This window comes from Gastrolobium bilobum, unplaced genomic scaffold, assembly GCF_033153095.1.
Source record: "Gastrolobium bilobum isolate Gb01-03AN ecotype WA unplaced genomic scaffold, APGP_CSIRO_Gbil_v1 utg3741, whole genome shotgun sequence".
In the NCBI taxonomy this organism is placed as follows: domain Eukaryota; kingdom Viridiplantae; phylum Streptophyta; class Magnoliopsida; order Fabales; family Fabaceae; genus Gastrolobium; species Gastrolobium bilobum.
Window position 1 is genome coordinate 42,742 of NW_026896266.1, and position 14,393 is coordinate 57,134.

General features: G+C 35.1%; 1 protein-coding gene across 5 annotated transcripts; it reads left to right on the top strand.

Moving 5' to 3' along the window:
* The first annotated feature begins 1,722 nt into the window (after window positions 1–1,722).
* LOC133298510 (uncharacterized) lies at window positions 1,723–13,674 on the top strand. 5 transcript variants are annotated; one of them, XM_061497805.1, is made up of 10 exons: window positions 1,723–1,858; window positions 2,314–2,415; window positions 2,515–2,580; window positions 2,664–2,697; window positions 2,782–4,549; window positions 4,867–4,957; window positions 5,196–5,473; window positions 5,563–6,265; window positions 10,399–10,585; window positions 13,091–13,674. In XM_061497805.1, exons 2-7 carry the CDS (start codon window positions 2,336–2,338, stop codon window positions 5,230–5,232), a joined length of 2,076 nt encoding a protein of 691 aa, XP_061353789.1. In that variant the 5' UTR covers window positions 1,723–1,858; window positions 2,314–2,335; the 3' UTR covers window positions 5,233–5,473; window positions 5,563–6,265; window positions 10,399–10,585; window positions 13,091–13,674. The 5 variants fall into 5 exon arrangements, with proteins under 5 accessions (XP_061353789.1, XP_061353790.1, XP_061353791.1 ...); XM_061497806.1 differs by lacking the exons at window positions 10,399–10,585; window positions 13,091–13,674 and adding an exon at window positions 6,564–6,824; XM_061497807.1 differs by lacking the exons at window positions 10,399–10,585; window positions 13,091–13,674 and having other exon boundaries at window positions 5,196–5,253; window positions 5,389–5,473; window positions 5,563–6,824.
* Window positions 13,675–14,393: the final 719 nt, after the last annotated feature.

Below are 14,393 nucleotides of genomic sequence, written 5' to 3' on the forward strand. Positions count from 1 at the left end.
TTGTGATATTTCAATATCTTATTATCTTACTACATTTCAGGCCTATCTTATGGAATCAGTTATCAATACTATTGATGTTGAATCTGAAAATTTGAACATTGAGATTGAAGAAGGATCTCAATCGGTTGAACCGACTAAAAAAAAAATTTATATTAAAAATTTATATTTGGACATTGAGATTGAAGAAGCATTCACCATCTAACAAAATTGTTTTAGATTCGATTATTGTACCGTTTATATATGGAGAGCGAGAGAGATAGATGCTAAAAGATATAAAAAAATTATATTTTTAAATTTAGGTAAATTGTAAAAATAGAGAGCAAAGATATATTCAAGGGAACAAAATGTTTAAAATTATATTAAAAATACATAATTAATTAAAAAATGAACTTAAAATTTAAAAGAAAAGGAAGTTAACATGTGTCTTATTTTTGCAGAAAGTACTTTAATTAAGAGGTTTAACCCCTTTTAAGAGGGCGAATTATTTTTTTCGTAATACTAATATATATTATATCCTTATGATATTTTATTTATATTGACACAATTCAAAAGAAATATAAAATATATGCCGACAATATCTAATCATGTTAAGATACTATCGAGATATATGATAGGATAGATTATTGTATGTTGTTATAAATAATTATAAAATTTATTTATAAATATCTTAATATTTTGAGATATGTAAATTCCTAATTAGTAAGTTTTAAAAATAACTTATAAAAAATTGTTCATAAATATCTTATATATTTGTTAAAATGTATTTTATAAGTTGATAAATATCTAAATATTTATAAATTAAATAAAAAATATTTAATTTTATCCACCTGGTTCTATATCTATTAAATAGGACTATTAAGTTTTGAAAATATTTTAATTTTTTTAAAAACTTAAATATTTATCAAAATTATTTTATAAACTATTAAATGTCTGTATATTTTAAAAGTTAAAAAAAATTATAAAATTATTTCCACTTATTTTTATCTATATCATATTTGCATTAGTTTATAAAGGAAAATTATACTTACAACTTATTTTCGTTTACAACCTCTAACAATTATATTTTAATCGTTGATTTCCGTCAATTAATGGTTATTATTTTTTACGAATTAATAATTAATCAATAAATTTAATTTACGAAAATAATAACCATTGATTGATAAAAATAAAAATTAAAATATAATTGTAAGAGATTACAAATAAAAATATATTATAAATATAACTTTCTTCTAATTTATATCCCCTTATTCTTATCCACTTATAAAATTACATCCAATTATAAAATAAATAGAGCAAGAGAGAACTTTTTTGAAGACATATCGCAGTTGAATTTCCCCTACACTTTTGCATTAATTTTTATTTTTACTACTCGTTACTACCAAATCTTAACTGTTGATTTCTGCCAATTTAACGATTGTAATTTATTAGACCTAATAATTATAATCGTTAGAATGACAAAATTCAACAGTTAAGATTTAATTGTAACAAGTAGTAAGAAAAAAAAGTAGTAAGTATAATCTCTTCCCGTGATATTTGGATCTACACGATTTAAAAAAAAAAGATATAGGTTGAAAATATAAAAGAATGCATGTTCCAACCAAGTAGTTTACCAAACCCTATCTGACTGACGTTTAGGTTTTCAGCCATCTTTTAACAAAGATCTCATTCAGTATATATTTACGGTTTTGTCCCCTAATAAATCGTGTCCCCAAACCCCTCCAAAAAAAATTCCCCAAATCTGCTGCTTGAAGCTCCTGCCTACCGCAGCGTTCGTCTTCTCCAGACGTCGCGTTCTGAGCTGCTCCACCGTCGCGTTTTGAGGCGCTTTGACCGTCGCGTTCCCTGTGCTGTGCCTCTGGTTTGTCTTCCACTCTTCCCTGTTAGCTGTTACTCACTCATTCGGGTTATTCGGTGATTTCGGTGTTCCAGTTAATTCTATTTTTTTTTTTTTGTCTTTACTCTTTTATTTTTCTATTATGAACTTGTGCCTGCCTGTGGAGTGAATTTTCCCTACACTCCATGTTGGTTGAATCTTTTTCTTCCTTTTGTATTGGTTTGCCTGTTGCCTGGTTTGATACTTAATATCTTGGGTTTATTTATTTATTTTTTTGTGTTATTTTCTTGTTTGTTGTTGGTACTGCAGTCTGCATGTGAAATACACTCTTTATATTAAAAGTATTATTTAATACTAAGATGTGTCATAATGTACCAGTGCTTCATAGCATTTTACTATGACCTATGAACACACTGATTAATTTTGTAGAGGTGCAAGAATGCAGTAATATATTTTCGTTCTCTGCACATTTTCTTTAGGTTGGATCACCGCTGTTAAGAAATGAAGTTTTGTAGAACAGACGTCCAATCAATTTTGTCACATATTAAGCGTCAAGAGAAACAGATCAAACTTATGAGGAGGTAAGATACTTTATGTTGTATATCAGCTTTGTTTTGTTTTATTTTGATGTTAGATATTAATTAAATTTAATTTAATTACATAATATGAAAATGGCACAGGTGGTTAATGGGCATTCCTACCTCAAAATCTGAATGGGAGAAGTTGAATTTTTTTTTCAAAAATAAGTGAGTGCCTTATTTGTCAATGATTTTATTACCTGGTTTAACTCTACTGAATGATTTTCTTCCACCTGTTTTTTTGTCTACAGGTTTTTGTCCGAGTCTTTACTCAGGGAAGATGATGTAAGTACTTCTTTATTGTATTTTGTCTATGGTTATTTACTATGCTCTTTGAATGATAAATTGATAATCTAATAACCATTTCAGATATTTTATGAGTCAGTAAGAACACGTGTTGAAGGTGCCTTTGGAAAGCACCACATTGAAAGAGAGAATCATGTCCTTCAGGATGATATTCATCTGATGCACACACCAAACATAAAAAGGTTGATATCATCATGCCTCGATAAATTGACCACCAAGGGTCTGTACCTTCTTGCCATGATAGTTACTGGTGGCTCAGTCAAGTCTGAAAGAACTCGTTGCAATTTGAAAAAGATTATCAAGGGTTCTCTTTCAAGTTTTTTGGGTAGCAAAAGCCATAACCACCATAAACAAAAAACTTGTAAACAGATTTTTCAACTTCTCACCAATCCACAGAATTTCCGAGATAGGTGTGAGCCGTTGTCTGGATTGAGATCGCAATCTTCTCATGCTGCTGTAGCAAAGGTATTGCAGGAACTTCATAACTTGCCATCTCAGAGCCTGATTGCCATGCGTAGAAAACTTAAAGGAGTGAAAGCACCCATACCTCAGTTACAACCGCGCAAACTCGGATGGAGACGTGACCATCTAATCAAGCTAGTAAAGAAAATCAGTAGGGAGATGCTTTCACAACTTGATAGAGGAAATGAGCTACAAGAGCCATTAGCCAAAGCCATGGCAGTAGCAGACTTATCCCTAAAACTTATAACTGGTTGCCATAACATATTTTCAGAAGAATTTTACCAATTTTCACCTGAAGTAAAGTCCCTGCAGAGTGATATTATGAATGCTATATGGTCTGTTAAAAAAGTAGGGACAGTGCCACAGCTAAGAAGTTTACAGCTTCTCATAGAACCAAAGGCTATAATATCAAATAGGAGCTTACGGACAGCTTTTGTAAATTTTTTGATTGAATTTCTTGTTGAGTGCAGTGAAATGGATAGCATTCCAAAGTCTCTATTACAGATCCTGGATGTTATTAATAGGGGTTCTAATGACGGCATGCACAATGCATTATTCCAGAAGAAGTATATTGAAGAAGAAGTTGACTGCATATTAAGTGTGAGTGCTCAGACAAAACAAATTGTTTTGGATTTATTGCCTGACCATGAATTTGATCAAGACTTTAATGATGCTTATATGGAGCAATTGGAAGACAGTGATGACAGCAGCAGTGATGAGGATGATGATGATAGTCAACTTCCAGAGGATAGACAATTTGTAAACGGAACATTCATTTCGATGGATTCAAGTTGCGGAGCAGAAAGTATTGGGGATTTTACTCCATTTGAGTCCCATCCTTCTACCTCTATGACTCAGGAAAATGTTTCTCTCTGTCCAATTACAACCAGTGAAAGGTTGAATAGAGATTCTGAAAAGCTTCAAACTAAGAAATGTTATTCAGTAAATATGGAATTCGAAGTTCACACCATTCCACCTAACGTGACTACCAACCAATACCTGGGACAAAGCACAGAGCATTTTAGTACATTTATGGCCGGCAAAACCAATAATTCTTCAGTTATTTCACTTGACAGAGAATCAGATGAAAATATTATAATGAGACATGATTTTTATGAATCTGACACTGAAAGAGATCCAAGAGACACAGATAGCTTATTTTGTGAGGAGACAGAATCTATACCCACCAAGTACAGCCTATGCAAAAATCAATACCTTGCTACCCAAGATGCCTGTGATAAGACAAGCATGCTTGCATATAATCTCATAGGTCGCATGGTGGAGGAGTTTGCCATAATTGAAGGCCTAAATTTAAACTTGAGCCAGAGTTTATACCTCAGCGGTGACAATCAAGTTGAAGAGGTGGAAGGTATTGAAAGTTTCTGCCATTTTGCCTATTATAATCACAACGAATATTCTGTGTATTCATACCAGTTTATCTAAAATTTGCTGTATTACCATATTGCTAGCTACTACTAATTCATTGTATTAAATATAAGTCTTTAATTTTCATTTGACATTATTTTGGATTTCATGGCCCTTCTTTCAGCTTCAGCAAAGTTAAAGTATGTCAGCATACCTTTTCTAATTGTTATTGCATGAATTGACTTTTTTTCTCACCAATAGAATAATTAAGATAGTATAATTGTGAAGTTGTCATTGATTCTCTTGTTCTATTTCATGCAGAAACAAAAGAACAGTCATCATGTGGGAAGCATGCAAAATGTTCAGCTATTGTTCGAGTAATTGAAGAGCTGATTCCTTCCTTTCCAGATAGGTATTTGTTACGTCCTCAAATATGGTGGCATAACTAAAAATGTTTTATATAATGTGCATGATTTTAATTTGCTAGATGACCCTTGTAGTTGAAAACTTATAATTGTTTTACCCATTCACATCATTGTGGAGTACAAATCAGACTCAAAGCAAACACGTTAGATGATTTTATGGGCAGTTACAAGCCAAATTTTAATGTGTCTTAAGTTTGAGTAACTCTTATGTTTTGGACCCTGCAGTGGCATGGAAAGATTGAAGATGTTGATGGGCTTATGATAATGGTACTCAGGCTTTCAGGTTCAACCAGATAAAAGCATCTTGAAATGATTTTTGAATATCTGGATCAAGTTGCCTGTTGAGAAATTCTTGTCATAGAAATGAATTTTTATGCAAGTTGACTCGGTTGCGTAATTTCCTGCCATTGATGTTTAGGATAATACTCTGAAAATGATATTTGCTTGGAAGAGATCCTTGGATTTTTTGTTTTCCATGAAGTTCTGTAGCAATAGCATTCATAGTAAGTGACTTTACTATGATGCAGCTCAATTGTTTTCCATTTCAAAGCACTACTTGCACTTTCTTCTGACATCCTGTATTTTTTCTTAGTCTCTTGCAGATAAAAAAGTGAAGGCTGAAGGAAGAGAAGAGGAGGAATGTACTTGAAGGAGAGAAAGCAAAAGATAAGCAGTAGATGAGAAAGCGCCGAAGAGAAGAAACCAGATGCAAGAGAACCAGAACAAGAAAATTTGGAGAGCAAAAGTTTGAGTTTATGGTTTGAATATGTTCTGAAATCGGTATTTGTCCTGTTGAGGTAACTGAGGAGGAGTGCTATCCAGATGTAGGTTGTGTGCAGCCCAAATTTGAAATTTGGCATATTTTGATTTGCCCACTTAGGTGGTGTTTGGTTCAGGATTTTCAAAAATTTACCTATGCATCTGACTGTGGGAAAGTGTGACGTCCATGTTTGGTAGAGAGTTTTGAAATATTTCCCCGGCTGTTATATTTGCATAGCAATTGAGAAATGCTTGTAAAACGCAACTACAAATCACTGTTCTGAAAGACAAGTTGATGGTGGTATTCTATAGTTAACCGGCTAAATGGCAAGAATGGCATCCATTTGCAGACCAAAGTACCCTCATCTAAAGCGCGAAGAAAGATAAAGTTGCTTAGTAGCACCCCTGAGTACATATATGCAAAAGCTCCTCCTTCGTGTGGGGCTTGAAGAGCAAATCTGGAAACGGCGACCGGGAAGTGGTTTTGCATGTTCGAAATGAACACACTCTTCCTCTGTGTGGTTTGAAACCGAAACGTAAGCATCATTGAGTTGCTTACTGTTGTAAATATTAGGTCTTTTATTATTATTAGTATTTGTTGTATTGGGCCAAGTCCATTAGGTCAAGAATTAGGTTTTTTAGTCTTTATAAATAGAGACCTCTTTGTATCAGATTAACATACAATTAATAATATTTTTCTGATTACCCTTTTTCAAGTTGGTATCAGAGCCCGTTCTGGATCTGTGTTCAAATCCTTGATCGAACTTCGTTTGGTATTTTTTTCCGAATTTTTTTGGCTTCTTGGAGCTTGTTCTTTAACTAGTTTTTGTGCAGCATGGGCTCCGACACTGAAACTGAATCAACCCTTGCAAATACAAAAAAAAATTCTTCTACACAGTCTGTGGTGACCCCTCTTGGTCACAATGATCTTCCTGCTCTTCATTAGAATTATCGTCTGAATGGAAAGAATTATTTACAATGGTCTCAGGTTGTTCGTACCATTCTCAAAGGACGTCGTAAAGTTTCTCATATTGAAGGACCTGTTCCTGCCAAAACAGATCCAACATTTTCTGATTGGGATGATGAAGACTCCCTTATTATGACGTGGCTATGGAACTCTGTGACTCCTGAGGTTAGTCAACACTGCATGTTTTTACCTACTGCTCTTGAGATCTGGAGCGTTCTTAAGCAGATCTATTCAATGAAGCAAGATGCTGCCACTTGTTATGATCTGAGGAATCAGATCTTTTCTACCAAGCAAGGTTCTCTCTCTATAACTGAATACTATGGTATTATGAATAAATTATGGACTGAGCTTGATCAGTACGAGAACTTGAAGATGGAATGTAGCAAGGATGCAGCCACTCTGACCGCCTCCATTGAACGCCATAGGATCTATGATTTTCTTTGTGGTCTCAACTCCGAATATGACCCTATTCGAGTTCAAATTCTTGGTAAGGAACAATTACCGTCTCTTTCTGAAGTTTTTCATATTGTCAGGGGTGAAGAAAGTCGCAGGGCTGTCATGATGGATACCAAAGTGTCAGAAGGGTCCATTATGCTCTCATCTAAAGTTACTACTTCAACTCCTTCTGACTCTAATCACACTGATGGGTCTGTTATGATTTCAACAAAAAGGGATGGTTCTTCTCAAAGGAACTCCTTTGGAAAATTTTCTGATGGTTCATCTTATAGACCGAAGAAAGATGATCGCTGGTGTTCTTATTGTCAAAGAACGGGTCATATCAAGGATCTATGTTTTCGCCTCCATGGAAAGCAAACGGTCTTAGACAAGATGGCAAGGATGCGTGGTCAAGCACATTTTACTTCCTCTGAAATAGCTCCTGCACCTAATGAGACCCAACCTGCGTTCCGTCAAGATGAGTTGGAACGGCTCCGCACCATCCTTGATTCTCTGAGTAAGCCATCTGATATTGATACTTTGGCTATGACTGGTATGAGCTCCAAAACTTATTCTTTTTTGTCTTCATATACTGATTTTAAATATTCTTGGATTGTTGATTCTGAGGCTACTGATCATATGGCTTGTTGTGCTGACCCCTTTACATCTTATAATCCTACCATTGGAACTCATACCATAGCCGTAGCTGATGACTCACATACATCAGTTGCGGGTTCTGGTAACATAAACTTACAGCCGTCCTTACATCTTAAAGATGCTCTTCATGTTCCTAAACTCTCCACGAATCTTCTTTCTATTCATAAAATTACAAAAGATTTGAATTGTACTGTAACCTTCTTCCCTACCCATTGTGTTTTTCAGGATCTCGCCACGGGGAAGACGATTGGTAGTGCTAAAGAGCAAGGTGGGCTGTACTATCTGGTGTCACAATCTCCCGCAAATAAAGTCACGGATCACATCTTGCTATCTTTTGAGTCTGAACCTCCAGTGTCTATTCCTTTACCTGTGTCAGTGTCACCTCTTCTTGTTCCTGTTCCTTCCATGTCTGATCCTCTTGTGATTGATACATCAAGTACACCAGAGATACAGAAGATTGTGACACCTGAATTGGTATATCAAAGAAGGAAACAACCCACATTGCCTCAACAGCAACCTCAATCGTCTGAACCACTGGTAAGTCCTGAATCTCATATTTCTGATCATGATGTTAATACTTCTGATGACTTACCCATTACTACTGCTTCTGATGATTTACCCATTGCTTTGAGAAAAGGAAAAAGATCTTGTTCCAAGAAATCTTGTTCTTCCTGTCCCTCTTGTACTCAATACCCTATCTCCTATTTTGTTTCCTCTGCTAATCTTTCTGTGCAGCACAAAAGCTTTGTATCAGCACTAGATTCTGTTTCAATCCCAAAATCAGTACATGAAGCCTTGAAAGATGGGAATTGGGCTCAAGCCATGCAAGAGGAGATGAATGCGTTGGAGAAAAATAAAACCTGGGAAGTTATTGATAGACCTAACAGAAAGAAAGCAGTGGCATGCAGATGGATTTATGTCCTGAAATATAATTCTGATGGAACTCTAGAAAGATACAAGGCTCGATTAGTCGCCAAAGGTTACACTCAAACCTATGGCATTGATTATGAAGAAACCTTTGCTCCAGTTGCAAAGATGAATACGGTGAGAGTCTTGTTATCCCTTGCTGCCCATTACAATTAGGATATAAATCAATTTGATGTGAAAAATGCTTTCCTGAATGGTGAGTTAGAAGAAGAAGTCTACATGGAAATCCCGCCTGGTTTTGATTCTGTGAAGGGAGAAAATAAAATTTGTAGATTAAAAAAGGCCTTGTATGGATTGAAGCAGTCACCTCGTGCCTGGTTTGGAAGGTTTACTAAGGTTATGATGACCTTAGGATACAGACAGAGTCAAGGAGATCACACTCTTTTCTTCAAGCACTCCCAAAATGGGAAGCTTACTGTGCTCCTTGTATATGTTGATGATATTATTATCACAGGTGATGATTTTTTGGAGAGACAGATTCTGCAAACACGGCTTGCCTCTGAGTTTGAAGTCAAAGACCTTGGGAAACTGAGATATTTTCTAGGGATAGAAGTAACTCATTCAAGCAAAGGAATTTTTATCAGCCAGAGAAAATATGTTCTGGATCTTCTCAAAGAAGCAGGAAAGCTTGGGTGTAAACCCTCTAATACTCCTATTGAGCAGAATCACAAGATAGGCTATGAAGAGGAGAGTCCTCCAGTTGATAAAGGACAATATCAACGGCTAGTTGGAAAATTGATATATCTGGCTCATAATAGACCAGACCTAGCTTATGTTGTTAGTGTTGTCAGTCAGTTTATGCACGATCCAAAGGAGAAACACATGCAAGTAGTAGAGAGAATTCTTCAGTATCTTAAAGCTACTCCTGGTAAAGGATTGTTATTCCGACGTGATGGCAATCTCTCTCTAGAAGTTTACACTGATGCTGATTATGCTGGATCCGTGACTGACCGTCGATCTACCACTGGTTATTGCATGTTTCTTTGTGGTAACTTAGTGACATGAAGAAGTAAGAAACAAGATGTGGTTGCCAGGTCAAGTGCAGAAGCTGAATTTCGAGCTATGGCTCAAGGCATTTGTGAGTTATTGTGGCTGAAAGTTGTACTTGATGATCTCAAAATAAAATGTGAGGGACCTATGAAGCTGCTATGTGACAATAAGTGCTATTTGTATAGTTCATAATCCGGTTCAACATGATCGGACTAAACATATTGAGGTCGCCCGCCATTTCATCAAAGAGAAACTTGATAGCGGGTTGATTACCACTCCATACATTCCCACTGGGCATCAATTAGCTGATCTATTGACAAAGGGGCTTCCTTCGGACAGATTTCAAGAACTTACTGGCAAGCTGGGAATGATAAATATCTATTCCTCAGCTTGAGGGGGAGTGTTGTAAATATTAGGTCTTTTATTATTATTAGTATTTGTTGTATTGGGCCAAGCCCATTAGGTCAAGAATTAGGTTTTTTAGTCTCTATAAATAGAGACCTCTTTGTATCAGATTAACATACAATTACTAATATTTTTTTGATTACCCTTTTTCAAGTCTTACTGTGGTTTGCTTTCCAGAAATATCTGCTTTACCCTTCCCCTCTTTGTTTATGTTTTTTTGACAAAATGCATGAAGGAAAGAACCAACTTGTCGGGCTTGACCTTCACCTTTGACCCTTTATTTCATAGCATCTGCATCCAGCTGACCGTATCGAGTTGCAGAGGAGTTTTGTTCACAGAATCACCACTGGCGGAGAAGTTGGGAGAGAGAAGTCCGGTGATTTCGTTGGGTACATCCAAGGGTTTGGCGACACTGTATTAAACAGACCACTAGTAGTCCAGTTGTTTTCCACCGATTGTGGTCAACTCAGCTCGGGTAAGTCTTCCTTGGTTATGCATGTTGAATAAGGAGTTTGAGGTTTATTTAACTCATGCTCACAATAACTTGGAAATAGATGGTATGATCCATAAGTATGTCCTGTTACCTTTGAAGTGTAAACTGAAATGTTAAAAATAATTTGTGTCATGTCCAAGTTTTATTTAAAATTATACATAATCTTTGGCAAAAAATAAGGTTTTTGGTTTGTGAAAAACTTGTGTTGGGTGGAACAGATGGAACTTTCATATCTCCTCATATATTCCCATCTGCACTCCTCTGATGTATATATTTTTCTGCAAGAATACTATCTGGATGATTGATACTGAACCATACAATCATATGACTAAAGATTAAAAAAAAAAAATTACAATATTTTCACCCACCCCATTTATCTGTCACGTGCACCACCAATGGAAGCACATCTCCTATCACGGGAGATGGATCCATTGTATTGTCTGGTATTTTGAAACTTGATATTGTCTTGGTTGTTCTCATATTGGATTAAAGGCTTGTATTTTTCAGTAAAATGTCATCACCTCCTCATTGTAATGTAACTGTTTTACCTTCATTAGATGTGTCTTCCAAGATATTATAACTCGGAAACAAGTGACTGATTTTGGTGTTAAGGTAGGGAAATTGAACTCAATAATGCATTTTATACGAGTGGGGTTGAGAAAGTTTGAGTCATAGTTATCAAATGAGGATTGCGGCCTGATGCGGCCAACCCTCAAAACCGCTATAGCGTTATTGCGGGTTGCGGTTGCGGAAATAGTGGAAAAAATATATATATTTAAAAAAACAAATTATATATATATGTGTGTGTGTGTGTGTAACATAATAAATTATTAAAATAATAATAACACCTAAAAAAATACAAATAATACTTTACTGTTTTACCTTAGTTACCTTTTAATGATGCATTCTTTTTCTTTTTGGGATACAGAAATAGTTTTACCCTTTATTACTGTAACCAGGTTACTTAGTTACCGTGACTTGTGAATCACTTTTCTGACAAATGTACTTTTCTTTTCTTTGAATGAAGATAGATTAGAATCTCCTTCTTTCTCACTTTCTCTCTTTTTCTCTTTCATCCGTTCTCTCTCTCACAGTTTCTCTTTTTCTCCTTCATCTGTTCTCTCTCTCTATTACTATTTTTCTCACTTTTTCTCCTTTTTTCCGTTATCTTCTCTCTCACTCTTTCTCTCACTCAAAGCTTTGCTTCTTCATTCATGGCTTTCGCATTGAACTTCGATACTATAAGAGAGAAGTAGAGAAGGGAAGAAACGAGCGCGATAAAGAGAGCATGAGAGGCAGAAGAGAGACACACAACAGAGAGGCAAAAAGGGAGAGTTAGGGTTAAAACCATAAAAAGGCACTGTTGCGGCGAGATTTGGCCGCAATTGCGGCCGCAATGACCGCTATTGCGATCTGGTGCGGCGCGGCGAGAATGGTTGAGGCGAAGCTCCGCAAAGCGCAACTGGCGCGGCTTGCGGCGCATTGACTACTATGGTTTGAGTGATTACCTTGTTATGGTATAGGGTTTTAGGACATTTATTTTGGTTAACTTAAGAAACTTTATGGTAGTTTGTTTTCTATTGTTATTTATGATTTTCATTGTGTTAACAAATCATGTTTGATTTTGCTGTTATGTGGAAATCCAAAACCATGATGCTAATCACCAACGTTATCATTAACAACCCTTCACAGAGTATAATTGAGATAAAAAGATTTGACATGTAATATTTCTGTTCTTCAACAACTAAATACTTATAGAGTTAGTTTGGTTTTCTCTTTTTTGGTTTCCTTCGTGAAATTTATTTGGTTTGCATCACTTGTGCTTATGCTTCTGGGTTTGTTCTTATTACTTCATTCCATTACATTCCCATTCCATCTACCTTTCTTGTTTTAGCTAGTCTCCATGTTTGTCTGCTAGTTTTGCTTGTTTTTATTATATTTTAGTATTCTATCTACTGTTTATGTACACTTGTTTTCTGTGTGTTGGTTTATATTTGTCATGTGTTGGGGGTCATTTGTACATATTAGATGGTCCTTTACCTATGTTTTTTGTTTTTGTTTTTGGTAAATGGTCCTTTACCTATGTTTTAGATGTGTTGAGTGTTGACATTCCCTGGATTCAGAGTTGTAGGTATGATATGAGTCTATTAAGGAATTTCAGAGATGGATTACTTAATTTTTTTGAAAGAGTGGTTGAAGTCCAATTTTTTTGATTAGAGTATAATCATATCAGATAGAGTATGATATATCTTGTGTTCTTCCTAGGCATTAATCCCTTGAAATGACTTGGGTAATCTATTTCTTTTCATTTGTGTGGTACAAGTCACATGTTCATCTAACAATCGTTAACCAACCACATAAATTGCAAATAAAAAAAAAGTTTGTTTTGGGTTGCAGATACAACTAATAGAGCTAGCATTTTTTGTGTCTTTCTAAGTCTCAACTGACACACATCATTTTTATTTGATCTTTATGAAATTCTGTCAGATTGTTGCTATGGGAGTTTTATTGGGATCTGCTATGGAAGAAATGCTGATGACCTCCCTACACCTGATAAGGTTGCACAGTTAGTTCAACTTCACAAAATCAAATATGTGAGGATCTATGATTCTAACATACAGGTTCTGAAAACACTGGAGGTGAACTTATGATCTATGATTCCAAATTTAGATTTGCTGTCATTGTCCCAGTTCCAATCAAATGCAGACATAACACGTTAGCTGTGTGGGAGCTGATGAAAAGCTAAGCAGAAAGTGAACTGAAAGGAATGTACAAGTTCATATTTGGGCTGTAGCAGTTAAGCTTCTGAAATTACATGATCATCATGGTGGCTTTCAGTTCAGCCATTGGGTCTTGAGATGATTTCTCGCCTACACCGTAGCTTGCTACTTACAACCATCATCTCATGGCATCAGTCGACATAGCGTGGTGATACTAAAATAAAATAGAATAGCCATGTTTTACTTATGTTTACATTGTTTTAGACAAGGCCATCCAATTTTTCTTGTAATTATGTGCAGGATAATTTTTGTATTCGATTTATGTGTTTTGAAAACGTTATGTCTAAATTATAGGTGTACTTTTATTTGTACATTTATTTGTCATATATTATTCATTATGGACCCATATTCAGGTACTTTTACATTTGTTGCCTCAATTTGTAAGTCTTCCCCGTTTACAAGAATGTCCACAAAGTCATTTATATTGCAGTTAACCAACGAGTAAAGCAGGGATGGCAATAATACATGCCTCCAATCGGTAATAATACATCCATGCAAGCATCTCCTCTCTCCTTGTCGTTCTCTGAATGATTGTCTGCAACCTAGTTATTTATATTTGGGAGAGAGAATGTGGGTTACTAAACTACATAGTTCGTAACTGTGAAGTACTTATTTACAATTTTTTGTTATAATGATGAAACTAAAAAGAGTAGGGGCAGAATCTAAACTGGGTAATTACTAGAATCATGCTTATACTTTGTTTAGAGTTTTGAGATAATATATAGTGATGATCGTAAAGGTTTATGTAGATGCAAATTTTGTATAAAATATAAAATAAATGGATGCAATTTTTTTTAATATATCTTGTACTCAACTGATCAGTTTTTTTTTTTTTCAGTCACATTGGATTGGAAAGGATTATTACAGGTCACATGTTCAAATATATAAGGGTTATTTTATAATTTTGTCATATTTTTCCATCAAAATTTTATCTCAACTAAATATGGACTAAATATATTTAACTCAATTTTTCCTGTAAAATTTCGTTTAATCAAATAACTTTTTTTTTT

Coding starts and splice junctions, on each gene's coding strand:
- LOC133298510 (XM_061497805.1), top strand. CDS start 2,336: ATGAAGTTTTGTAGAACAGACGTCCAATCAATTTTGTCACATATTAAG. Junction 2,698..2,781: donor CTTTACTCAGGGAAGATGAT/GTAAGTACTTCT, acceptor TAACCATTTCAG/ATATTTTATGAGTCAGTAAG. Junction 4,958..5,195: donor ATTCCTTCCTTTCCAGATAG/GTATTTGTTACG, acceptor TGGACCCTGCAG/TGGCATGGAAAGATTGAAGA.